General features: G+C 37.4%; 1 protein-coding gene across 1 annotated transcript; it reads left to right on the forward strand.

The window, feature by feature from the left end:
* The first annotated feature begins 2624 nt into the window (after nucleotides 1-2624).
* LOC112801139 (F-box/kelch-repeat protein At1g23390) lies at nucleotides 2625-4542 on the forward strand. Its single transcript, XM_025843713.3, has one exon. The coding sequence runs from the start codon at nucleotides 3136-3138 to the stop codon at nucleotides 4252-4254; it is 1119 nt and encodes a 372-aa protein (XP_025699498.1). The 5' UTR covers nucleotides 2625-3135; the 3' UTR covers nucleotides 4255-4542.
* Nucleotides 4543-27157: the final 22615 nt, after the last annotated feature.

Consider the following 27157-nt stretch of genomic DNA (forward strand, 5'->3'; position numbering starts at 1 on the left):
AAATCCGCACTGTCCTGCCAAAACATACCAAAACTCAAGGATTAAACGGTGTGGGTTAGACGAATTTTTTAAATTTAACGATTTCAAATTTTCAATCCAACCTACTTTTTTTGTGAATTATACGGACCGACCTAGCAGATTTTAGTATGTTTGTCACCCTTACTTCCAAATTTTTATTTAATTGTGACTCAAAGCTTAATATATTATTATTGTCTCTCCCTCAAATAAGATACTTGTATAAACAATTAAATATAAATTTAATTATTTTGCAGATTTTGATAATTTTACAAAATTTTTAATTAAATTTTTAGATTTTTTTCTTTTTAATTGAATTTTTATAATATATATATTTTTTAATTTAATTTTTATTAATATTAAATATCTAAAAAATATTAGTAAATTATAAATTTACTTATCTACTTATATTTCCCATCATCATTACTTGCTCCCCATTATTTTCCTCACTCAACTCTTCTTTCATATTACAATTTCATCATCAATTTCATTTCCTGTAATCTCATCATCATTAAGTCTTCTTCCTGCCAAATTCTCTTCTTCTATTTTTTATCATCTTTTTTAGAAACATTATGTCGAGCATCTGATGAAATTGACTCAGAAACCTTAAATTTTGATATGCTCCTTTCTCACAATACTAGTCTGTCCACATCCAAAGGGGAGCACAAAAGAAAAGATTTAATAAGGTAAAAAATTAAAGTAACACCAAAATTTAAATATAATGATATAGAAGGTAGAAAATAAATTACATACTAATATATTATATTAATTTTATAAAATGAAATAACATAACACTAAAATTATTTAAAATTGGCACTAAAAATTTAATAACATGATACAAAAAATATTGAATTTTTTTAAAAAATATTACACATTTAATGAACTGAATGTTATCTCATATATAAAATAATACACAAAAATCTATAAAATAACACCGAAATATTTATATTCTCTCACATAAATTTTTAATTAAATGATATGATAGAAGTATAGAACTAAGAATTTTTTTTTTATGGAGACTTTAGTTGCAGATTCACAAATTTTAATAAAAAAGAGAATAAGTAAAAAAATATATAGATAACGCAGCAAAATTAAGTAAAACAAGTGAACAAATTCGAAAGAGAATGAACAGTGTCATTTAGGTATAAGAAGAAGACGATGTATCTGATATATAAAATAGTACGTAAATTTCTAAAAAATAACACCAAAATATCTTCGCTCTAACATCAAAATGTCTTCACTTTAACACTGAAATTTCTAACTAAATGATGTGATAGAACTAAGAACTTATTTCATGATGACTTAAGTTATAAATTCACAAATTTTAATGGGAAAGAGAATAATAAAAAAATATGTAGATAACACAAAAAAAAATAAGCAAAATAAGTGTAAAAATTTGAAAGAGAATAAACAGTAATATTTACGTATAAGAAGAAGGAGGTGTATATGATATATAAAATATTACATAAATTTCTTAAGAATCATATCGAAATTTTTTCACTCTAACACCAAAATTTTTAACTAAATGATGTGATAGAAATAAGAATGTATTTCATGAAGATTTGAGTTACAGATTCACAAATTTTGATAGAAAAGAAAATAAGTAAAAAAATTTGTAGATAATGCAACAAAATTAAATAGAATAAGTGCAAAAATTCGAAAGAAAATGAACAATATTATTTACGTATAAGAAGAAAACGACGATGAAAACAATAGCGATAATGATAACAATAATGATGATAGAAGAGGAGGAGAAAAGGAAAGGAGAAAAAATTCAAATAGAAAAGGAAGAGAAGGTGGTAGGGACGATGACTATAACAAAAAGAGCGCGTGCATAAAATGTAAAATATATTAACAATTTGATTGAACTTGGTTTGTTTTAAAATTTTATTGATACTCAAATTTATTAAAATTAAAATGAACAGGAAGTTTTACAAAGGAAGGTGAGATGGAATGGAATTAACTTCCGTTTATTATTATGTGTGTTTAATGCGTGAGAGTAAGAATTTAGCAAATATCAATAACTGAATTTTGTGCGTCAATAACCAAATAAACTACAATCCATCCACATTCTTATTGCATTTACCTTATAAGTAGTTCAGTTCCTTAGTTGTGTGGCCAACGTCATTACATCAGAGTATAACATTTTGGTTTTTTATCATTTCAATTAAGCGTAACAATCTTGAATATGATTTCAAATCCATTTCAAATTAGTATGTGGATCAGATCATCAACTTGTTTAGGCCTGAATTAAACAAAGGGCTTCTTTTTACTAAATAAAATACTAAGTTAACTACGTTCAATTTCAATGGGACAAGTAAGCTAGGTTACCTAACTTTAACTTCATCTCTATTTTATGGCAGCGACTGAAATTGATATCACAGAGTACTGTAATGATTTAAAGAAAAAAATGGGATTCCCTTACCAACATAAGAAAGATATGTCCAAATATTCTTTAATTTGTTGGTTTATTCTAACATTAGTTGGACATTGCTTTCCCACTCAAGTCTCAACTTCCCAACACCAACCAACAACATTTAACAAGTAAAATTCTTGTTTTGTAAGACTTGCTTATATTATATCCTATAAGGCTATGATTCATGTGGTGGTTATAGGTATGCATTATTGTAACATTTCTTTTTTTCTTTTTTTTTTTGTTTTGAGTAATTAATTCAAGGTATATAGATTCTTTTAAATATTTATAAAATACTAATATTTTAATAATTTTAACAATTAATTTTTATTAATTTATATTATAAAAAATTTTATAATTAAAACTATTAATTAAAACAACTAAAACACTAGAATATCTAAATTTTTTCCATATACTATATAATTGTTCATATTACACTACAGTGACTACACTTACACCTATGGAAACAAGGAATCTCAAGGCTGGATGCATTGTGGCAAAATACTAAATAGACTAAGCCAATGAAAATATGACATGTCACACACCCATTGGACAATGTTTGAACCCATCATTTTCATTCCTCTTTTCCCACACTATATAAACACTGAATCCTATCTTCTCTCCTTCACACATTACACACAACTCAAATAAGCAGAGCTATAAGCTAAGCTATTCGACTATTCATTATAATCCATATTTCTAAATCAATGGCGGCAACAGCAGAAGCACCTATTTATGGGGATATCTTAGAGGCAATATTCTCGCACGTGCCACTAATCCATCTCGTACCGGCTTATCACGTGTCAAGGGCATGGAACCACGCTGTATCCTCCTCCCTGGCACACGTTAACCCCATCAAGCCATGGCTCACGATCCTCACACAGAGTAAACGTGATCCTCACGTGACAGCCACTTACGCCTACGACCCCCGCTCGCGCGTCTGGATTGAAATGAATCTTCAACCGTCGATCGAGCACGCCTCCGCCGTCCAATCATCCCAATCAACTCTGCTCTACACGCTAACCCCCGCGGGCTTCGCCTTCACGGATAGTGAAGGTGCGTTCCGCGTCTCCTGGCACAACGCGCCAGCACCAAGCGTGTGGCGCACCGACCCAGTCGTAGCGCGCGTGGGTAATCGTGTTGTGGTAGCTGGAGGCGCGTGCGATTTTGAGGACGACCTACACGCGGTGGAAGTCTACGACATGGAGGCACGCGCTTGGAACACGAGCCAGTCCATGCCTGAGCTACTGAAGGGATCTGCAGGGTCCACGTGGCTCTCAGTCGCCGTTGTCGGTGACAAGATGCTGGTGACGGAGAAAAAGTCCGGCGTGACTTTTTCGTTTGATCCATTTTCTGACACGTGGAACGGACCGTACGATCTTCGCCCGGATCAGAATGTGTTCTATTGCCTCACCGGAATCCTAGCGGGGAAATTGACGGTGGCCGGGGTGATGAGTGGCGCGGAAAACTCGAAGAGAGTGAAATTGTGGTCCGTGGAAGGGGAACTAGGTTCGGGTTCGGGCTTTTGGTTCGAGGAAGTGGGAGAGATGCCGAATGAGATGGCGGAGAAGGTCATGAGAGGTTGGGATTTTGGTTCGGTGGTAGTGACTTGGGTTGGGAATTTTGCTTACGTTATGAACCCGGTTAAACCGGAGGAGGTGGTGGTTTGTGAGGTCGGGGCCAGCTGCGAGTGGTGGAGCGTGAGGAACGTTGCTGCGGGGGATTTGACGAAGAGAATGGTGGTTAGTGGCGGTGGCGTAAGCTTACAGGAGGTGCAGCGGGCGGTGGTTACGGAGAATCCAAGATTCTGCATGAAGCTAGTGTGAGTTTCTGGTTGTGAAAGAAACTTGAAAAGTTGTGGCTTGTGAGTTGCGCGTGCTCTTGTCAGAGTGATGTGACTTGCACGTGACCGTAGGTGCAAGAATTCCGAATTCACTCAATTCAGAGTGGTTTGCGTGATTAATAATCTTATCTCTTTGTTGTTGGTGCTTTGGATAGAATTGGTCAAGTGCTTATCTTCTATCTACATTCTAGCCACTCGCTTATGTGTTGCAATTTACTCTTTGAAAGTGATCGATTGCATCAATGATACGGAAAATTAGTATTTTCTAAAAGAGAAATTAATCTTTGTTTATGTTTAAATAAAAAATATTAGATGAATAAATATTTTAGTAATTAAAATTTTAACTAATTTTTAAAAAGCTACCGATAATTTAAAAAAAAAATACTTTTAACGTATCTCATGTGAGATCAACACAAAAATTTTGTGAAAACAACTACAGACATTTCTATAATAAAAAGATAAAAATACACAAAAACTAGAAAGGGAAATAAATAGTCCATAACGCGAGTAAGAACGTGAAAATGCACGCTCCGGCACTTCCATACCCCCTAACCCTGTTCGACCCTCTGCTCCGTGTACAGAACTACAGATTCCTCAAACATGAATTTAATTTTTTTTGTCGGTTGAAGAGGTACAGATTTTTCAAAGTAAACGATGGTGTGGTGTGTGTGTTGAATTTGTACTGACTGAAACCAATGAGCAACACAACACGACATAAATGTTAAGACTAGGAGTGTCTTCTAGAAGCGAAGGGACGTCCACAAAAATATATATATTCAAAGAGCTAATTATATTGTTGGGCAAATCACTTAAAAAAATTAGATGAGATTCAATTTTACATAGATATCATAAAATAAAAAATGTTATCTACATGTTTTGATTGATATTTATATATAAATCGAATTCACTAAAATTCGATTTAGTCATTCTAATGTTAAATTGAATTAATAAATTTAAATTATTAGGTTTGTATGTAAATCAAATTTAATAGTTTTGATTTATTATGTTTTAAAATTTGAATTGAACTATCATAATAAATTAAAATTAGGTGCTTCGATTTATACTCATAGTTTATATTCTTAATAAATCGAATTAATTAAATTCGATTTAGTAATAATAAATTGAATCCACTAATTTTGATTTAATATATATTTACCTATATATAGAATTTAAATTCAGTTATTTTGAATTATATTTCACCAAATTCTCACTCTCTAAACGTACCATCCAAAGAAATGTGAGGAAAGAAAATCATAAAATTCAAACTGCGAAAATAGAAGACGATCCGAATCATATCTATCGATTGGACGGAGTTACCCATATTACTAGTTTCATCCATGAAGAGGTTAGTGAATAAAATTTTTTTCTTTAAGAAAAAATATTTTTTGCGATATTAAGTTGCTTAGAATTTCATTATATGCATTATTAGGTGTGTTGCCTCCGGCGGACTGCATCGACAAGTTCACTGTGAAGTGCACTTGGATGCAGGAGATATTTAGTAACCTTCCTCAGGATGCAGACGAGAAGACAGTCAAGAAGTACACGAGAGTGTACATCATAATGCTATTTTCGACGCAGCTCTTCAGTGACAAGTCTGGTACACGTACGCATATTCGGTGGCTACCGTAGCCTTTCTAATAGAAACAATATCGCTCCTCCGTTTTCTTCTAATAAAGGGTCGAAATCGGTCGACAACTGAGTTTCTTCTTATAAAGATCTCCGGTTTTAATTCAACCAAGGCATAGTAGCTTCGATTAACCTCCAAGTGTTTTTTTATGGAAAACTGAGTGATCATCAGACATCCATATAACTCTATCTTATTGCTCACTATTCAAGGGCTTTATGGCTCTGGTACACTCCCCAATTTCTTGTGGATCTTGATTTGCAGCTGTAGGGAGGGACCATCTGGAATTTAGAAAAAAAGTATGTCGACAACTTTTACATTTATTTTGGGGAACAAAAGACTCCCCTATGATCAGGTTAGAGGACATAGACAGATACAACTGGGGATCCGTTACTCTCTCGTAGTTATATCGATGATTGTGTCGTGTAGTCAACAGAAAGGTAGTTAAGTTGGCCGCTCCATTGCAGCTCCTCCAGTCATGGATCTTCTAGCGGTTCATGAGTTTCAAGCCCGATGGTTTTACGCCTTTTATTGGTCGTTGGACTAAAATTTCAAGGAATTGACCAAAATTTTCATTAAAAAGCTTTTTGAGGCATACTTACATAAATTTGACATGCAAAGTCATAAACAATATAATTTAACATTAACAAGTAATCTGTGCAACACCAATTCATAAAATTCAACATCAATGATACCAAAAAAGTCAACAGTGTTGATCATAAATTTATTAGGCAGTAGTCTAATTAATTCAAAATAGCAAAACAACAAAATAATAATTAATACAATAAATGAGTACAATTAAACAATTAACCAAATAAACTAAGCAGCAATTTCTCCATTAATTCAATCAGCAAACTCAAAATAGTTACAAACACTTTCAGCAATAATTCAGAACCTATAAACCTAAACTGAACTATCCTAACCTCCTAAATCCACTAAAATAGAACATTAAAATAACTAAACTAATTAAATCAATATAATGAACGAAAACTAACTACTAGCATTTGAAAAAAAACAGAGTTCAAACCCAAAACCTCGAATGCAGGATGTAGAAAACAACAAAGAAGGAAGGAGGAAGGAGACGGCACTATGGTGTTGCCAGCACTAGAGGTGGCGGTCGTGAGCCGTCGGAGCAAGGAGCTGGACTACATTTACCCTGTTCTTCTTGGTCCTGGCATAGAGAGGAGAGGGTGAGCTGGAGACTATAGGTTGAGAAGGGCAAAAGGAGAAGGACGAAAGGACCGCGGCGGCGTTGAGAGGGAGAGTGATGAGCGGATATTTTATACGCTTTTTGGGGGTAATTTCATGTAGATTTTAGCATGTTTCAGTTAGTTTTTAGTAAAATAATATTAGTTTTTAGGCAAAAATCATATTTCTGGACTTTACTATGAGTTTGTGTGTTTTTCTGTGATTTCAGGTATTTTCTGGCTGAAATTGAGGGAGCTGAGCAAAAATCTGACTTAGGCTGAAAAAGGACTGCTGATGCTGTTGGATCCTGACCTCCCTGCACTCGAAATGGATTTTCTGGAGCTACAAGAGTCCAATTGGCGCGCTCTCAATGGCGTTGGAAAGTAGACATCCAGGGCTTTCCAGCAATATATAATAGTCCATACTTTGCGCAAGGATAGACGACGTAACTTGGCGTTAAACGCCAAGTTCATGCTGCTGTCTGGAGTTAAACGCCAGAAAAACGTCATGATCCGGAGTTGAACGCCCAAAACACGTCATAACCTGGAGTTTAACGCCAAGAAAGGCCTCAACTCGTGGATAGCTTTAATCTCAGCCCTAGCACACACCAAGTGGGCCCCAGAAGTGGATTTCTGCACCAATTATCTTAGTTTATTCATTTTCTGTAAACCTAGGTCACTAGTTTACTATAAAAACAACTTTTAGAGACTTATCTTAGACCTCATAACATTTTCAGATCTGAATTACATACTTTGTGACGGCATGAGTCTCTAAACTCCATTGTTGGGGGTGAGGAGCTCTGCAGCGTCTCGATGATTTAATACAATTCCTTTGTTTTCCATTTAAACACGCTTGTTCTTATCTAAGATGTTTATTCGCGCTTAATTGTGAAGAAGGTGATGATCCGTGACACTCATCACCTTCCTCAATCTATGAACGTGTGCCTGACAAACACCTCCGTTCTACATCAGACTGAATGAATATCTCTTAGATTCCCCAACAGAATCTTCGTGGTACAAGCTAGATAGATGGCGGCATTCATGAGGATCCGGAAAGTCTAAACCTTGTCTGTGGTATTCCGAGTAGGATTCCGGGATTGAATGACTGTGACGTGCTTCAAACTCCTGAGGGCTGGGCGTTAGTGACAGACGCAAAAGAATCAATGGATTCTATTCCAACCTGATTGAGAACCGACAGATGATTAGCCGTGCTGTGACAGAGCATAGGAACGTTTTCACTGAGAGGATGGGAAGTAGCCACTGACAACGGTGACACCCTACATAGAGCTTGCCATGGAAGGAACTTGCGTGTGAGAAGAGGATTTCAAGGAAGAGTTGAAGTTCAAAGGACAAAGCATCTCCAAAACTCCAACATATTTCCCATTACTGCACAACAAGTAACGCTATTATTCTCTATTATTTTAACTTGCAATTTTAAGTAGTTTGTAGTTTGGCTTTTTTACAAATAAATCCAAATAACTTCATTAGCCTCCTGACTAAGATTAATAAAATAACATTGATTGCTTCAAGCCCATAATCTCCGTGGGATCGACCCTTACTCACGTAAGGTATTACTTGGACGACCCAGTGCACTTGCTGGTTAGTTGAACGAAATTGATTTTGGACCAGGCTCTATTATCATATTCCATAAAGAGATACAATTTCGTCCACCACGTTTTTGGCGCCGTTGCCGGGGATTGTTGAGTTTGAACAATTGAAGGCTTATTTTATTTCTTAGATTAGGAATATAGTATTGATGTTACAGAGTCATTAAATCTGAGTCCTTTATTCCCTTTTCAAAAATATTCTTCAAAAATATTATTTTTCTTTATTAATTGTTAATTCTTCGTGAGTCTAGTGTCTTGTTCTAAGTTTGGTGTCAATTGCATCTTTTATATTTTTCTTTGAAATTTTCGTGTGAGTGTCCTTTGTTTTTCCTTAATTTTCAAGTTGTCCTTGTCTATTTTTCTTGTTTGATCTTTAATTTTTCTTGTTCTGAGTCTATTCTTGTTTTTCTTGTGCTTTTTCAAAACAATTGTTATATTTGCTGCCCATTTGGCTAGAATAGAAGGGTCATATTCTTGATAAGGGAGCACCAATACTTTTGAAAATCTTTTTCAAAAATAATTTTTCTTGATTTAATCTTGTGCCAAACTCTAAGTTTGGTGTTTTATTATTAATCTTTTTATAATTTTCGAAAATTTATTTTGATTTTCTAAAAATTTTAAGTTTGGTGTTCTTCCTTTTGTTCAAGGTGTTCTTGAGTTTTTTTGGTGTCTTGATCTTAAAATTTTTAAGTTTGGTGTTCCTTGGTGTTTTCCCTCCAAAAAATTTTCGAAAATAAGGAGCATTAGATCTAAAAATTTTAAGTTTTGTGCCTTTTGTGTGTTTTTCTCTTTCATCATAAAAATCAAAATTCAAAAAAAAAATTATATTTTCTAACCAATTTTGAACTACTTTTTCGAAATTTTTAATATAAAATCCAAATTTCAATTTCAAATTTTTCGAAAAAAATTTTCACAAAGTATTTTCAAAATATTTTTTTTATATTCTATTTTTATTTATTCCACTACTATAAAATAAATAATAGCAACATACATATCATCTCTTTTATTCCATTATGGAATTAAATGGGAATGATCAGTCCAAGAGGACTCTGGGGTCATATGCTAACCCCACTACTGCTTCATATGGGAGTAGTATCTGCATACCCTCCATTGGAGTTAGTAGCTTTGAGCTGAATCCTCAGCTCATTATCATGGTGCAGCAAAACTGCCAGTACTCTGGTCTTCCACATGAAGAACCTACAGAATTTCTGGCATAATTTCTGCAAATTGCTGATACAGTACATGATAAGGAAGTAGATCAGGATGTCTACAGATTATTACTGTTCCCATTTGCTGTAAAAGATCAAGCTAAGAGGTGGTTAAATAACCAGCCTAAGAACAGCATAAAAACATGGAAACAGCTGTCAGAAAAATTCCTGAATCACTATTTCCCTCCAAAACGGATGACACAGCTAAGGCTAAGCATCCAAGGCTTCAAACAAGGAGATAATGAATCCCTTTCTGATGCCTGGGAGAGATACAGAGAGATGCTAAGAAAATGCCCCTCTGAAATGTTTTCAGAATGGGTGCAATTAGACATCTCCTACTATGGGCTTACAGAAAAAGCTCAGATTTCTCTAGACCACTCAGCTGGTGGATCTATACATATGAGAAAAACAATTGAAGAAGCCCAAGAGCTTATTGATACAGTTGCCAGAAATCAGCATCTGTACCTAAGCAGTGAATCTTCCATGAAAGAAGAAGCTAAAACAGTAACTGCTGAACTCAGTCCGGTGGATCAGGCTAATGAATTTAATCAGCAATTAGACTTTCTGACTCAGCAGCTAGCCGAATTCAAGGAAATACTACAGGAAACAAGAATGGCTAACAGGAATATGGAAGTGCAATTAAAGCAGACAGAAAAGCAACTGTCAAAACAAATAGCAGATGAATGCCAAGCAGTTCAATTAAGAAGTGGGAAAACATTAAATACCTCACTTCAAAGCAGCAGGAAACTAAGAAATAAACAGATAGCCAATCAAAATCCCTCTGAGGACAATCAGAGCCCAGAGAGGAATGATGCTGGCGCTGAACGCCCAGCCCATGCTCATTCCTGGCGTTCAACGCCAGAAACAAGCATGGATCTGGCGTTGAACGCCCAAAAGGAACATGGTTCTGGCGTTCAAACGCCAGTAACAAGCAAGGAGGTGGCGTCTAACGCCACTCCAGCTTCCACACCTGGCATTCAAATGCCAGTAGGTGATCAGTCACATACAAGTGCTGATAACAACTCTTCTAAGAAGGCTTCCCAACCCACTTCTGTAAGTAATAAACCTGCAGCAACTAAGGTTGAGGAATACAAAGCCAAAATGCCTTATCCTCAAAAACTCCGCCAAGCGGAACAGGATAAGCAATTTGCCCGCTTTGCAGACTATCTCAGGACTCTTGAAATAAAGATTCCGTTTGCAGAAGCACTTGAGCAAATACCTTCTTATGCTAAGTTCATGAAAGAGATCTTAAGTCATAAGAAGGATTGGAGGGAAACTGAAAAAGTTTACCTCACTGAAGAATGCAGTGCAGTCATTCTGAAAAGCTTACCTGAGAAGCTTAAAGATCCTGGGAGCTTTATGATACCATGCACATTAGAGGATACTTGTACCAAGCAAGCTTTATGTGATCTTGGGGCAAGTATCAACCTAATACCTGCATCTACTATCAGAAAGCTTGGTTTGACTGAAGAAATCAAACCAACCAGGATATGTCTTCAACTTGCTGATGGCTCCATTAAATACCCATCAGGCGTGATTGAAGACATGATTGTCAAGGTTGGGCCATTTGCCTTTCCTACTGACTTTGTGGTGCTGGAAATGGAGGAGCACAAGAGTGCAACTCTCATTCTAGGAAGACCTTTCCTAGCAACTGGCCGAACCCTCATTGATGTTCAAAAAGGGGAAGTGACCTTGAGAGTCAATGAGGAGGAGTTCAAGTTGAATGTTGTCAAAGCCATGCAACATCCAGACACCCCAAATGACTGCATGAGTGTTGATATTATTGACTCTCTGGTAAGAGAAGTCAATATGGCTGAGAGTCTCGAATCAGAGCTAGAGAACATCTTTAAAGATGTTCAGCCTGATTTGGAGGAATCAGAGAGAATAATAGAACCTCTGAAAATCCCTCAAGAAGAGGAGAAACCTCCAAAACCCGAACTCAAACCATTACCACCATCCTTGAAATATGCATTTCTGGGAGAAGGTGAAACCTTTCCTGTGATTATAAGCTCTACCTTAGAGCCACAGGAAGAGGAAGCACTAATTCAAGTGCTAAGGACGCACAAGACAGCTCTTGGGTGGTCCATTAGTGATCTTAAGGGCATTAGCCCAGCCAGATGCATGCACAAAATCTTGTTGGAGGATGACGCCAAGCCAGTGGTTCAACCACAAAGGCGGCTGAATCCAGCTATGAAAGAAGTGGTGCAAAAAGAGGTCACTAAATTACTAGAGGCTGGGATTATCTATCCTATTTCTGACAGCCCCTGGGTGAGCCCTGTCCAAGTTGTCCCTAAGAAGGGTGGCATGACAGTGGTTCATAATGAAAAAAATGAACTGGTCCCTACAAGGACAGTTACAGGGTGGCGTATGTGCATTGACTACAGAAGGCTCAATACAGCCACCAGAAAGGATCATTTTCCTTTACCATTCATAGACCAAATGCTAGAAAGACTAGCAGGTCATGAATACTACTGCTTCCTGGATGGATATTCAGGTTATAATCAAATTGCAGTAGATCCCCAGGATCAGGAGAAAACGGCATTCACATGCCCATCTGGAGTATTTGCATACAGAAGGATGCCATTTGGCCTGTGCAATGCACCTGCAACCTTTCAGAGGTGCATGCTCTCAATTTTCTCTGATATGGTGGAAAAATTTCTGGAAGTCTTCATGGATGACTTTTCAGTATTTGGAGACTCATTCAGCTCCTGCCTTAACCATTTAGCACTTGTTCTGAAAAGATGCCAAGAGACTAACCTAGTTTTAAACTGGGAAAAATGTCACTTTATGGTGACTGAAGGAATTGTCCTTGGGCACAAAATTTCGAACAAAGGAATAGAGGTGGATCAAGCTAAGGTAGAAGTAATTGAAAAACTACCACCACCTGCTAATGTTAAGGCAATCAGAAGCTTTCTGGGGCATGCAGGATTCTATAGGAGGTTTATAAAGGATTTTTCAAAAATTGCCAAACCTCTGAGCAACCTGCTAGCTGCAGACACGCCATTTATCTTTGATGAAGAGTGTCTGCAGGCATTTGAGACTCTGAAAGCTAAATTGATTACAGCACCAATCATCTCTGCACCAGACTGGACATTACCATTTGAACTGATGTGTGATGCCAGTGACCATGCCATTGGTGCAGTATTGGGACAAAGGCATGACAAGCTTCTGCACGTCATTTACTATGCCAGCCGTGTGCTAAATGATGCACAGAAGAATTATACAACCACAGAAAAAGAGCTACTTGCAGTGGTTTACGCCATTGACAAATTCAGATCCTACTTAGTAGGATCAAAAGTGATTGTGTACACTGATCATGCTGCTCTTAAATATCTACTCACAAAGCAGGATTCAAAACCCAGACTCATCAGATGGGTGCTGCTTCTGCAAGAGTTTGATATAGAAATAAGAGACAGAAAAGGGACAGAAAATCAAGTAGCAGATCACCTGTCCCGAATAGAACCGGTGGAAGGGGCGTCCCTCCCTCTCACTGAAATCTCTGAAACCTTTCCGGATGAGCAACTGCTGGCCATCCAGGAAGTGCCATGGTTTGCAGACATTGCAAACTACAAGGCAGTGAGATTCATACCCAAAGAGTACAGTAAGGTGCAATCAAAGAAATTAATCACAGATGCAAAGTACTATCTTTGGGATGAACCATATCTCTTCAAGAGATGTGCAGACGGAGTAATCCGTAGATGTGTGCCTAAAGAGGAAGCACAGAAGATCCTTTGGCATTGCCATGGATCACAGTATGGAGGACATTTTGGAAGCGAGCGAACAGCCACAAGAGTCCTCCAAAGTGGCTTCTACTGGCCTACTCTCTACAAAGATTCCCGAGCATTTGTGCTTAATTGTGATAGTTGCCAAAGATCAGGCAACCTGCCTCACAGTTATGCCATGCCTCAACAAGGAATCTTGGAGATTGAGTTGTTTGATGTATGGGGCATTGACTTCATGGGACCTTTCCCACCATCATACTCAAACACTTATATTCTGGTGGCAGTGGATTATGTATCCAAATGGGTGGAGGCTATTGCAACACCCACTAATGACACTAAAACAGTGTTAAAATTCCTCCAGAAACATATCTTCAGCAGATTTGGTATCCCTAGAGTATTAATCAGTGATGGGGGCACTCATTTCTATAATAAACAGCTCTACTCTGCTCTAGTACGTTATGGAGTCAACCACAGGGTAGCTACTCCATACCACCCACAAACTAATGGGCAAGCTGAAGTCTCAAATAGAGAACTCAAAAGAATCCTGGAACGGACTGTAATTAACCGTAGAAAGGATTGGGCAAGAAGCTTGGATGATGCTCTGTGGGCATACAGAACAGCATTTAAGACCCCTATAGGGACCTCTCCATACCAGCTTGTGTATGGAAAGGCATGTCACTTGCCAGTGGAACTGGAACACAAGGCCTATTGGGCAACCAGATTCCTAAACCTTGATGCCAAGTTAGCTGGAGAAAAACGATTGCTCCAGTTAAATGAGCTAGAGGAATTTAGACTCAATGCTTTCGAGAATGCAAACATTTACAAGGAGAAAGCAAAAAGATGGCATGATAAGAAATTGTCATCCAGAGTCTTTGAGCCAGGGCAGAAAGTTCTGCTATTCAATTCTAGGCTCAAATTATTCCCTGGGAAATTAAAATCCCGGTGGAGAGGTCCATATGTAATTACAAGTGTGTCACCATATGGATACGTAGAGCTTCAAGATAATGAATCTAACAAAAAGTTCATTGTTAATGGACAGAGAGTTAAACATTATCTTGAAGGCAACCTCGAGCAAGAATGCTCAAAACTGAGACTTGATTAGAGCTCAGTGGTAGTCCAGCTAAAGACAATAAAGAAGCGCTTGCTGGGAGGCAACCCAGCCATTTGCAAAGTTTATTTACTAATTAAAATAAATTTTCTTTTCTTTACAGGTTTGAGTCCAAGTATCTTCAAAGGTGAAATAACAATTGGTTGAAGTCACAGAGTTACAGGGAAATTTGGAAGCTCACTGGCGTGAGAAAGCCAGTAAGAAACACTTTGGGCGTTAAACGCCCAAAAGAAGCACCCACTGGGCGTTTAACGCCAGTAAGGGTAGCCATCTGGGCGTTAAACGCCAGAAAGGAGCATCTTCTGGGCGTTAAACGCCAGAAAGAAGCACCTTCTGGGCGTTTAACGCCAGTCTGCTAGCAGCCTGGCGTTCAGAAAAACGCCCAGTAACAAAGGACTTCCTGGCGTTCAACGCCAGAAAGAAGCATCATCTGGGCGTTGAACGCCCAGGAGAAGCAACAATTGGGCGTTAAACGCCCAAAACATGCACCAGTTGGGCGTTTAACGCCAGGATGGTGGGAGGAGGTAAAACTCGTTTTTCTTTATAATTTTTCTAAATTTTTATGTTTCAATTCATGATTTCTTGCATAAACATGTTTCAAATTGTCATCCCTCAAATCAAATTAGTTTTCTAAAAAAATCCTAATTTCTAAAATCCCTTTTTCAAAAATATTAAATATATCTTAATTCATAAACACAAATCTTTTTCCAATCCAATTCTTTTTCAAATCTTTTTAATTTCTTCTCATATCTTTCTCAACTCATCTTATTTTTTTTAAACTGCCTCTCCTTCTATTCCTCTCCTTTCCTTTCTTTTGCTTGAGGACAAGCAAACCTCTAAGTTTGGTGTGATGTGCCATGATCACTGAGCTAAAACTCATTAAGATCATGGCACCTAAGGGAACAGGAAGAGCAAGGATGTGAACTTAAGGGAGCTGAAGCGTCAGAAATTAATTCTTAAAGGCACCCCACAGACTAGAGGAACATCCACTTCCCAAAACACAGGTCGTTGAGTTCTAATCTTTGCCTTAACTCTGTGATAATTATTCTTATTAGAAATTGACCTTAGAAGTTATATATTTAGTAGTAATTAGTATGTCTATTTTGATTTTATTTTCAATTAAGCTATAATTTATTTTTCTCATCATCATCAGGCATGAATAAAGTAGTAGATTTTTTTTAGAATAAAGAAGTAATCTATATTTTTCGAGTTCTTAATAATAAAATTTATAATTAATTATATGTGGTGGCAATACTTTTTGTTCTCTGAATGAATGCTTGAACAGTGCATGATTTGTACTTTGAATTTGATGAATATTGGCTCCTGAAAGGATGAGGAACACGAAAAATATTATTGATGATCTGAAAAATCATAAAATTGATTCTTGAAGCAAGAAAAAGCAGTTCAAAAAAAAAAAAACAATATTCACAAGCCATGAGTACTAGGCAAGAGTAAAAAGGATCCAAGGCTTTGAGCATCAATGGATAGGAGGGCCCAAGGAATTAAAATCCAGGCCTAAGCGGCTAAACCAAGCTGTCCTTAACCATGTGCTTGTGGCATGCAGGTTCAAGTTACAAGCTTGAGACTGAGTGGTTAAAGTCGTGATCCGAAGCAAAGGAGTGTGCTTAAGAGCTCTGGACACCACTAACTGGGGACTCTAGCAAAGCTGAGTCACAATCTGAAAAGGTTCACCCAGTTATGTGTCTGTGGCATTTTTGTATCCGGTGGTAATACTGGAAAACAAAGTGCTTAGGGCCACAGCCAAGACTCATAAAATAACTGTGTTCAAGAATCAACATACTACACTAGGAGAGTCAATAATACTATCTGAATTCTGAGTTCCTAAGGATGCCAATCATTCTGAAATTTAAAAGATACAGGGAGATGCCAAAACTGTTCAGAAACAAAAAGCTACAAGCCCCGCTCATCTAATAAGGATCTGAGCTTCATTTAAAACTCTAAAATATTATTACTTCTTAAATTTCTGTTAAGAACCTATTTTATTCATCTAGTTGCTTGAGGACAAGCAACAGTTTAAGTTTGGTGTTGTGATGAGCGGATATTTTATACGCTTTTTGGGGGTAATTTCATGTAGATTTTAGCATGTTTCAGTTAGTTTTTAGTAAAATAATATTAGTTTTTAGGCAAAAATCATATTTCTAGACTTTACTATGAGTTTGTGTATTTTTCTGTGATTTCAGGTATTTTCTGGCTGAAATTGAGGGAGCTGAGCAAAAATCTGACTTAGGCTGAAAAATGACTGCTGATGTTGTTGGATCCTGACCTCCCTGCACTCGAAATGGATTTTCTGGAGCTACAGGAGTGCAATTGGCGCGCTCTTAACAGCGTTGGAAAGTAGACATCCAGGGCTTTCCAGCAATATATAATAGTCCATACTTTGCGCAAGGATAGACGACGTAACTTGGCGTTAAACGCCAAGTTCATGCTGCTGTCTGGAGTTAAACGCCAGAAAAACGTCATGATCCGGAGTTGAACGCCCAAAACACGTCATAACCTGGAGTTTAACGCCAAGAAAGGCCTCAACTCGTGGATAGCTTTAATCTCAGCCCCAGCACACACCAAGTGGGCCCCAGAAGTGGATTTCTGCACCAATTATCTTAGTTTATTCATTTTCTGTAAACCTAGGTCACTAGTTTACTATAAAAACAACTTTTAGAGACTTATCTTAGACCTCATAACATTTTCAGATCTGAATTACATACTTTGTGACGGCATGAGTCTCTAAACTCCATTGTTGGGGGTGAGGAGCTCTGCAGCGTCTCGATGATTTAATACAATTCCTTTGTTTTCCATTCAAACACGCTTGTTCTTATCTAAGATGTTTATTCGCGCTTAATTGTGAAGAAGGTGATGATCCGTGACACTCATCACCTTCCTCAATCTATGAACGTGTGCCTGACAAACACCTCCGTTCTACATCAGACTGAATGAATATCTCTTAGATTCCCCAACAGAATCTTCGTGGTACAAGCTAGATAAATGGCGGCATTCATGAGGATCCGGAAAGTCTAAACCTTGTCTGTGGTATTCCGAGTAGGATTCCGGGATTGAATGACTGTGACGTGCTTCAAACTCCTGAGGGCTGGGCGTTAGTGACAGACGCAAAAGAATCAATGGATTCTATTCCAACCTGATTGAGAACCGACAGATGATTAGCCGTGCTGTGACAGAGCATAGGAACGTTTTCACTGAGAGGATGGGAAGTAGCCACTGACAACGGTGACACCCTACATAGAGCTTGCCATGGAAGGAACTTGCGTGTGAGAAGAGGATTTCAAGGAAGAGTTGAAGTTCAAAGGACAAAGCATCTCCAAAACTCCAACATATTTCCCATTACTGCACAACAAGTAACGCTATTATTCTCTATTATTTTAACTTGCAATTTTAAGTAGTTTGTAGTTTGGCTTTTTTACAAATAAATCCAAATAACTTCATTAGCCTCCTGACTAAGATTAATAAAATAACATTGATTGCTTCAAGCCAATAATCTCCGTGGGATCGACCCTTACTCACGTAAGGTATTACTTGGACGACCCAGTGCACTTGCTGGTTAGTTGAACGAAATTGATTTTGGACCAGGCTCTATTATCATATTCCATAAAGAGATACAATTTCGTCCACCAGAGAGGAAGAAGGAGAAGAAAGAAGCATCGGCAGTAGGAGAGGGGGTAGCGACGGCGGTGGTCTCGGTGGCACAGCAGAGGACAGTGACGGCAGTTGGAACACGAGAGAGAGAGAGAGAGAGAGAGAGAGAGAGAGAGAGAGAGGTTCGTGATGGTTCAAATGAGGGGGAAGGGGTTCGTGATTTGAATTTACGCCACTTCTACCATTGGATTTACTGTCAAAATTTTTAGACGATAAGCCACTGTAGGTCACCAAAATGCATCGTTTCACTAAATCAATTGAAAAAGCAAAAACAGAATAAAAAATAGAAAGAAAAATAGCACACCCTGGAGGAAGATCTTGCTGGCGTTTAAACGCCAGTAAGGGTAGTAATTGGGCGTTTAACGCCCAGTCTGGCACCATTCTGGGCGTTTAACGCCAGAAAGGGGCACCAGACTGGCGTTAAACGCCAGAGAAGGGCAAGAACTTGGCGTTGAACGCCAAAAATGGGCACCAGCCCGGCGTTTAACGCCAGAATTGGCACAAAGGGCATTTTTTGCTCGCCACTTGGTGCAGGGATGAATTTTCCTTGACACCTCAAGATCTGTGGACCCACAGGATCCCTACCTACCCCACCACTCTCTCTCTTCTTCACCCATTTACCAATCACCTCAACACCTTTTCCCTAAAAACCCTTCACCTATCAAATCCCATCTTTCTCTTCACCACTCACATCCATCCTTCATAAAACCCCACCTACCTCACCATTCAAATTCAAACCACTTTCCCTCCCAAACCCACCCTCCCATAGCCGAACCCTACCCCTCTCTCCACTCCTATATAAACCCATCTTCACTCCTTCATTTTCACACAACCTAAACACTACTTCTCCTCCTTTGGCCGAACCACAAAGCCATCTCCATCTCCTTCATTTCTTCTTCTACTCTCTTCTTTCTTCTTTTGCTCGAGGATGAGCAAACCTTTTAAGTTTGGTGTGGTAAAAGCATTGCTTTTTGTTTTTCCATAACCATTTATGGCATCCAAGGCCGGAGAAACCTCTAGAAAGAGGAAAGGGAAGGCAAAAGCTTCCACCTCCGAGTCATGGGAGATGGAGAGATTCATCTCAAGGGTGCATCAAGACCACTTCTATGAAGTTGTGGCCTTGAAGAAGGTGATCCCCGAGGTCCCTTTCAAACTCAAAAAGAGTGAATATCCGGAGATCTGACATGAGATCCGAAGAAGAGGTTGGGAAGTTCTTACCAACCCCATTCAACAAGTCGGAATCTTAAAGGTTCAAGAGTTCTATGCCAATGCATGGATCACCAAGAACCATGATCAAAGTGTGAACCCGGACCCAAAGAATTGGCTTACTATGGTTCGGGGGAAATACTTGGATTTTAGTCCGAAAAATGTAATGTTGGTATTCAACTTGCCCATGATGCAAGGAGATGAACATCCTTACACTAGAAGGGTCAACTTTCTCAAAGGTTGGACCAAGTCCTCACAGTCATTTGTGAAGAGGGCGCCCAATGGAAGAGAGATTCAAGAGGGAAGCCGGTTCAACTGAGAAGGCATGACCTCAAGCCCGTGGCTAGAGGATGGTTGGAGTTTATCCAACGCTCAATCATTCCGACTAGCAACCGGTCCGAAGTTACTATAGACCGGACTATCATGATTCATAGCATCATGATTGGAGAAGAAATAGAAGTTCATGAGGTCATAGCCCAAGAACTTTATAAGGTGGCGGACAAGTCCTCTACCTTGGCAAGGTTAGCCTTTCCTCATCTCATTTGTCACCTCTGTTATTCAGTTGGAGTTGACATAGAGGGAGACATCCCCATTGATGAGGACAAGCCCATCACTAAGAAAAGGATGGAGCAAACAAGAGATCCCACTCATCATGAAATCCCTGAGATGCCTCAAGGGATGCACTTTCCTCCACAAAACTATTGGGAGCAACTGAACACCTCCCTAGGAGAATTGAGTTCCAACATGGGACAACTAAGGGTGGAGTACCAAGAACATTCTATTCTGCTCCATGAAATTAGAGAAGATCAAAGAATCATGAGAGAGGAGAAACAAAGGCAAGGAAGAGACATTGAGGAGCTCAAGCACTCCATAAGATCTTCAAGAGGAAGAACAAGCCGCCATCACTAAGGTGGACCCGTTCTTTAATTTCCTTGTTCTTTATTTTTCTGTTTTTTTTTTCAAAAATTATGCTTATGTGTACCTATGTTTGTGTCTCATGATCATTAGTATCTTAGTGTCTATGCCTTAAAGTTATGAATGTCCTATGAATCCATCACTCCTCTTAAATGAAAAATGTTCTTAATTGAAAAAGAGAAGAATTGCATGAATTTTAAATTTTATAACAGATTAATTATTTTGATGTGGTGGCAATACTTTTGTTTTCTGAATGTATGCTTAAACAGTGCATATGTCTTTTGAATTTGTTGTTCATGAATGTTGGCTCTTGAAAGAATAATGAAAAAGGAGACATGTTACTGAGGATCTGAAAAATCATAAAAATGATTCTTGAAGCAAGAAAAAGCAGTGAAAAAAAAGAGAGAGAAAAACGAAAAAAAAAGAGAGGAGAAAAGAAAAAAAAGTTGTGATCCAAGGCAAAAAGAGTGTGCTTAAGAACCCTGGACACCTCTAATTGGGGACTCTAGCAAAGCTGAGTCACAATCTGAAAAGGTTCACCCAATTATGTGTCTGTGGCAGGTATGTATCCGGTTGTAATACTGGAAGACAGAGTGCTTTGGGCCACGGCCAAGACTCATAAAGTAGCTGTGTTCAAGAATCATCATACTTAACTAGGAGAATCAATAACACTATCTAGATTCTGAGTTCCTAAAGAAGCCAATCATTCTGAATTTCAAATGATAGAGTGAGATGCCAAAACTGTTCAGAGGCAAAAAGCTAAAAGTCCCGCTCATCTAATTAATACTGATCTTCATAGATGTTTTGGAATTCATTTTATATTCTCTTCTTTTTATCTTATTTGATTTTCAGTTGCTTGAGGACAAGCAACAATTTAAGTTTGGTGTTGTGATGAGCGGATAATTTGTACGCTTTTTGGCATTGTTTTTAGTATGTTTTTAGTATGTTTTAGTTAATTTTTAGTATATTTTTATTAGTTTTTAGTTAAAATTCACTTTTCTGGACTTTACTATGAGTTTGTGTGTTTTTCTGTGATTTCAGGTATTTTCTGGCTGAAATTGAGGGACTTGAGCAAAAATTTGATTCAGAGACTAAAAAGGACTGCAGATGCTGTTGGATTCTGACCTCCCTACACTCGAAGTGGATTTTCTGGAGCTACAGAAACCCAATTGGCGCGCTCTCAACGGCGTTGGAAAGTAGACATCCTGGGCTTTCCAGAAATATATAATAGTTCATACTTTGTCCGAGATTTGATGGCCCAAACCGGCATTCCAAATCAGCTCAAAACTGCCGGCGTTAAACGCCGGAACTGGCACAAGAATGGGAGTTAAACGCCCAAACTGGCACAAAAGCTGGCGTTTAACTCCAAGAGAAGTCTCTACACGAAAATGCTTCAATGCTCAGCCCAAGCACACAACAAGTGGGCCCGGAAGTGGATTTTTATGTCATTTACTCATCTTTGTAAACCTTAGGCTACTAGTTCTTTATAAATAGGACCTTTTACTATTGTATCGGGGGATCGGGGTAGCTATCTTTAGTCTTATGCTATCTTAGATCATGGGGGCTGGCCTCACAGCCATGCCTAGACCTTGTTCTTATGTATTTTCAACGATGGAGTTTCTACACACCATAGATTAAGGTGTGGAGCTCTGCTGTACCTTGAGTATTAATGCAATTACTATTGTTCTTCTATTCAATTCAGCTTATTCTTGTTCTAAGATATTCATTTGCACCCAAGAACATGATGAATGTGATGATTATGTGACACTCATCATCATTCTCACTTATGAACGAGTGCCTGACAACCACTTTTGTTCTACAAGCAAACAAGGCTTGAATGTTTATCTCTTGGATCCCTTGATCGGAATCTTCGTGGTATAAGCTAGAACTGATGGCGGCATTCAAGAGAATCCGGAAGGTCTAAACCTTGTCTGTGGTATTCTGAGTAGGATTCAATGATTGAATGACTGTGACGAGCTTCAAACTCGCAATTGTGGGGCGTTAGTGACAGACGCAAAAGAATCACTGGATTCTATTCCGACATGATCGAGAACCGACAGCTGAATAGCCGTGCCGTGACAGGGTGCGTTGAACATTTTCACTGAGAGGATGGGAGGTAGCCACTGACAACAGTGAAACCCTACATACAGCTTGCCATGGAAAGGAGTAAGAAGGATTGGATGAAGACAGTAGGAAAGCAGAGAGACGGAAGGGACAAAGCATCTCCATACGCTTATCTGAAATTCTTACCAATGAATTACATAAGTATCTCTATCTTTATCTTTATGTTTTATTCATACATCACCCATAACCATTTGAGTTTTCCTGACTAAGATTTACAAGATGACCATAGCTTGCTTCATACCAACAATCTCCGTGGGATCGACCCTTACTCGCGTAAGGTTTATTACTTGGACGACCCAGTGCACTTGCTGGTTAGTTGTGCGAAGTTGTGATAAAGAGTTGAGATTGCAATTGTGCGTACCATGTTGATGGCGCCATTGATGATCACAATCGCGTGCACCAGTGAGGCAATTCACAAGGGGTAAGGTGTTTTATACTTCTGAAACTAGCAAAGATTGAAATTGTGACCCTGTTCAACCTATATCATCCATTATCACTCTTTCCAAATTCGCTTGTATCTACATTGGGGTCAATAATGGTTTGACTCCACCATCTTGTACTAAATTGCTCGATGAATGTAGTTTTTTTTTACAGTAAATAGTATCGACATACTGATGGAAAATTTTTTACCACAACTTCAAACTCTACTTTACCTGATGTTGAAAAAGTGCTTTGTAGGACAACATCTTTTCTGGAATACATCACCTCTAATTAAGTTGAGTGAGAGGTAATGACTTGGAATCTCTGTAGTTTAGCCATTAGAGTGGGCAAACTAAAGTAGTGATATTGCCAAAGGTTGTGTCAATTTTAGAGTGGGGATTGGCTGACTATCTAAAATAACTTCTTCATCATTGTTATCACTAGACAAAATTTTCTCATCCTCATCAAACGAAAAATTAATATGGGCAAAAAAAAGTATTAACCTCTTACAAAAGCGCCTGTAAGACAAAATCCACATAAATATTATTGTAATGATAATCATGTACTTGAGTGTTGATAGTAGAATATAAATATTCACTTCCAACTACGAGATTGAACACTTAAGCTGTCCATAACATCTTCAACTTAAATGTATAACTATATACTCCATTACTCCGGATTTTGGCTATGATAATTGACATCATTGAAACATGCAAATCGTTGTCGAGCTAATAAGTTGCATACTGAAATCCTCAACTAATGAGTTAAACCGAATACTTATATGATATTTTAGAAATTCACTTTCATTATGATGATCCAAATAATTAATTATGATAAAAGGTCTTAACTTAGTAAGACTATTAGTTGGATACAAACTCATCAACATTGGCATATTATGTCTAAATGTTACCCCATTAAAGGTATTATGATCTATTTTAGCATTTGAATACACAAACATATATATGAGTTCTTATGCCATTGTTATATCATTGTAAAATTATGAACAACTTTCTTGATAAATACCCATTACTATATGTACTCTAAGCAGCAAGAGAGGTATATTCTAAATCTATCAAAAGCCTCATACACTGACTTAAGCGTCAGAGTGCCTTTTGCAGGTATTCATACTCACTGTTCTGCCTTAGCCGAGGAATAACTCTTCCTACTTGAGGATCATTGTTCTTGTCAAAGTGCTAGTAAGTTGTATAGAAGAACCATCAAGGAGATCCATCCTTCCACACAAGAACACATCTCTTTGTATGTAGCTTCGTCAAGATGGGGTACGAGATAAAATTTTTACTCATTTCATAATCCCATATGTGGTTTTTGTAAAACCAAATGTACTACTCATTTTGCATCTCTTTGTTACAAAATGGCTCAATTTAAACGGAAAAAATCTTTTGTTCATAACCCTTTATTACAAAATAGTACCCGTTTCAAACAAATAGACCCATTTCGTAAGATCTTAATGCAAAAGGTTTTATAATGTGTTAATGCGATTACGAAAGAATATTAGTTGCATAGTTAAATAAATTTTTCAACTTTTAGGTTGTGTTTAGAAGAGATAGTGAGATAGCGACTAAGAGACAAATACTAAATGTATTGTGTATAGTGTAAAATATATAGGATTGAATTATGTCTCAATATCATATTTAGTTTAAGATAAATATAGAGACTGAAGGATATATTTGGAATTTGAAAATTTAAATGAGTACTTTTGAAAAAAAATATTATTATAGTTTTAGTCTACGTTCCTAGTGTTGGTTCGAAATAAATCCAAGTTGGTACTAAATATATCGACAAAAGCAGGTTTTCGAGTTTATCAAAGGTGTTGATCGATGAGCAAAGAGGATTGATAAAAAAGGTTTGTGTAAGACATGATTTGACGATCGAAGCAATGAAATGACTAGTAATTGAGACAATTAATGACGATTATTGCATCACTTATGTGGCGGAAACAGTTATATTTAGTTCTTCATCTATAGAGGACATGATTGTATTTGATTGATTGAAGGTGGCTATAAATAGAGAAAGTTTGGAAGGAATAGCGGATAGAATTTATTTCAGAAGAAGCTCTTGCAATATCACATCCCTAGAGACTTTCTGATCTTGCTCAAAATTTATTTATTTTTGTACGGTTCCTTCCATAGTCTTTACTTTTATTTTAATTTCCCGCAAATTTATCTTTTCTACAAAATTTATCTCCCTTTTTTCTTTACAATTTTGCATTTGTATTTGAATTCAAAGTCCTTTGACCACATTGAAGGCATTTTATCGCTTTTCTTTGAATTTAAAGTTGTTTACTTTACTCTTTGTAATTTCAATTTTAAGTCATTTAAATTTTATTTACATTTCAAAATTTTCCTTTTCTTCTTTATTCGTCCAAAATTGGGATCTTTTGGCGCACTTTCAAAAACTAGTACTCACAAAGGAGGAGTAGGTTTTGCTCCCAGATCACTAGATATCGTACCAACCCAGATTTGCAAAAAATCTGTATAACAAAATGGTACGTCTGGTGGGACAATTTTGAAAAGTGTGCCAAAATTTTGGTAATAATTTAGTTTAGTCAACTTAGAAGTAAAAAAGTTGTATGTATGTCAGACGAAATTTCTAATGCTAATGTTAGATCATCTACGAATGATCATATTCCTGTAGTAGTTGCTCAAATTTCTGCAAAATTGGCATCATATACAGAAAGTATCATTCAAAACCTAGGAGTTGAGTTTGGAGAAAATGTGGTAGTTATTAATCCACCTTTAGAGGGAATGGGCACAATCAACACCCACAAACTTCTCAAACACAAACACAACCCTCTGTAAACACAAGGTAGCCCCCTTTTGGTTTTTCTCCTAGTTACACTCCCCCCACGAGTGGTTTTGTGCCTCCAATTAGATTTAGAAATGTACAGGGAGCGGTTAATAATTAACCACCAATTCACCATCTTGAATTCTCCCACGATTATCAGGTAGGATCGACATCGAATAGTATAGGTTTGATGGCAGCAGTTCGACAGTATGTCGATAAGAGTCATCATGATTTAGTCAATTTGTTGACTCAATAGATGACTACTATCTTGAACCCCATGATGGCTAATCATGAAATAAAATTCGAGCATTTGGCTAGACAAGTAGAACAAATTGCTTGAATAGTTGATTATAATAAAGGCAATCGTTGAAACGGAGTAGATCCAGTAGATTTGGAGAATAATCTTAGGAATAGAGATGATAATATGGATCTTAGTGGAGATTTGAATCATATAGTTCGGCATGGTCAAAATACAGATGAAGTGTTAGCTAGGATGCGTATTAATCAACGAGGTAAACATTATCAAGTGACAAGAATAGTTGAAGATATTCTTAATAGAGTCAGAATCAATGTGGAATTTATGAATCAAGCATATTTTGTTTTCACTTTCCTTGTTATAGTGCAGATGGCAGAATTGCCTAGCGGTGTTAACAATCCTAAGATAATAACAAAGTTTGCTGGAGAAGTGGGTGAATCGACTACTAAGCATGTTACTTGATATATGATAGAATTAGGCAACTTGGCAAATGATGAGAATTTGAAAATAAAATTCTTTCCTTCTTCGTTGACGAAGAATACTTTTACTTGGTTTTCAAATTTGAGACCTAATTCTATTATAACTTGGGCACAGTTAGAAAGTGTTTTTTATTCTCAATTTTATAGAGGTGAGTTGAATATGACAATCATGGATTTAGTTGCTTTAAAATGTGATGATGAAAAGTCAATCGATAATTTTATGATTCGATTTAAGAATGCGCGAAGTCAATGTCGTGTCTCACTTCCTGAAAGTGAAGTGGTGAAAATAGCCACCGTGGGATTAAAATATTATATGCGTCAAAGATTGCTCAATGTACATGTACCTTATTTAACTCATTTTGCTGAAAGGGTTCGTCAAGTAGAAATTCTTCAGAAAGTAAAAGAAAAACTTATAAGTAAGAAAAAGTATAATAGTAAATTTCTTACTCGAAAGAAAAGGTGTCATGTGTGGAAATGGGTTTTTCGAGTGAAGAGTCTGATGTTAAATTTTCTGAAGTTGATTTGGCTGAATTAAAGAAAAGTCCACCTTATGTTTGTT

This window comes from Arachis hypogaea, chromosome 5, assembly GCF_003086295.3.
Source record: "Arachis hypogaea cultivar Tifrunner chromosome 5, arahy.Tifrunner.gnm2.J5K5, whole genome shotgun sequence".
In the NCBI taxonomy this organism is placed as follows: domain Eukaryota; kingdom Viridiplantae; phylum Streptophyta; class Magnoliopsida; order Fabales; family Fabaceae; genus Arachis; species Arachis hypogaea.